This window comes from Pygoscelis adeliae, unplaced genomic scaffold (genome assembly GCF_000699105.1).
Source record: "Pygoscelis adeliae isolate BGI_AS28 unplaced genomic scaffold, ASM69910v1 Scaffold218, whole genome shotgun sequence".
NCBI classification, from domain to species: Eukaryota; Metazoa; Chordata; class Aves; order Sphenisciformes; family Spheniscidae; genus Pygoscelis; species Pygoscelis adeliae.
In genome coordinates, this window is record NW_008825433.1 from 145,352 (window position 1) to 146,291 (window position 940).

At 49.3% G+C, this 940-nt stretch overlaps 1 protein-coding gene across 1 annotated transcript in view; it reads left to right on the plus strand.

The window, feature by feature from the left end:
* The first annotated feature begins 475 nt into the window (after positions 1–475).
* Positions 476–940, plus strand: part of SPAST (spastin) — a 42,492-nt gene continuing 42,027 nt past the window's right edge. The window contains exon 1 of the mRNA XM_009331086.1: positions 476–857. Within this exon, the coding sequence (XP_009329361.1) occupies positions 476–857 (382 nt within the window). The remainder of the gene's footprint in view (positions 858–940) is intronic.

Consider the following 940-nt stretch of genomic DNA (forward strand, 5'->3'; position numbering starts at 1 on the left):
TAGATGGGTAATCTGTTGCCATGTGGCTTATTTCACTTGACATTTTTGAATGCTACATAGTATTAACACTGCTTGAAGTTTCTGGAATTTCTTTGGTATTCCAAAACTTGTTAAATTTTTGTATCAGGAAACAAGAGGTGTGGTGGTTTTTTGTTTTGTTTTGTTTTTTAAAGGACAGTTGGTTATATTGGGGAAAAAAAAAAATTAGATACTGAACTTTTTCCAGTCGTGGGTGGACTGGAAAATACTTCATGATATTTTCACAATAGCAGTACATCATCCTTTTTACAAAATAGAGAAGAAAAATACTTAATGAACCTTGCTGCATTTTTTTGGCACTGGTAGGTTTACTGTCTGTCTAATAATGGTTCTAGGTCATGAATAGTTATTTCGTGTTATACGTTTATATGTTCTTTTGTATGTTAATGAAACCCTGTATTTTATACGGTAATGAAGTAACGAGGGTGGAAAAAGAATGAAGATTCTCCCCCCCCCCGCCGTATCTATAAGGTACACTCCATTACCTCAGTTTCCTCCGTGCGAGGAGGCAGCCTGCCACCGCAACCGCAGCAAGGCGGAGCAGGCCAAGCACCGGACGACACCCTCCCGGGGCAATCCCACAGCGGCGGGAGGGCGGGGGCGGTGCCTGACCGGCTGTTACACATCTCCCAGCGAGGGGCCTGGGACTCGGGGAAAGCGGCGGCTCCCCCGAACCCTCCTCATCTGCCCCTCGGAACGATCGCGGGCGGGGAGCGGGGCGGGGTACCCGCACCGCGTTTTGCCTGCAGGGCGGTTCACGGCTCCGGCCGGAATAACTGATCGTATTAAATTATTCATCGCCTTTCCGCTCGCTGCGCGTCAGTGCCCTGAAATCGAATGGTCTCGGCCAGGGCTGGAGCACGCTGACCCCCTCCAGGCACAGCGCCGACGGGACCCGGAG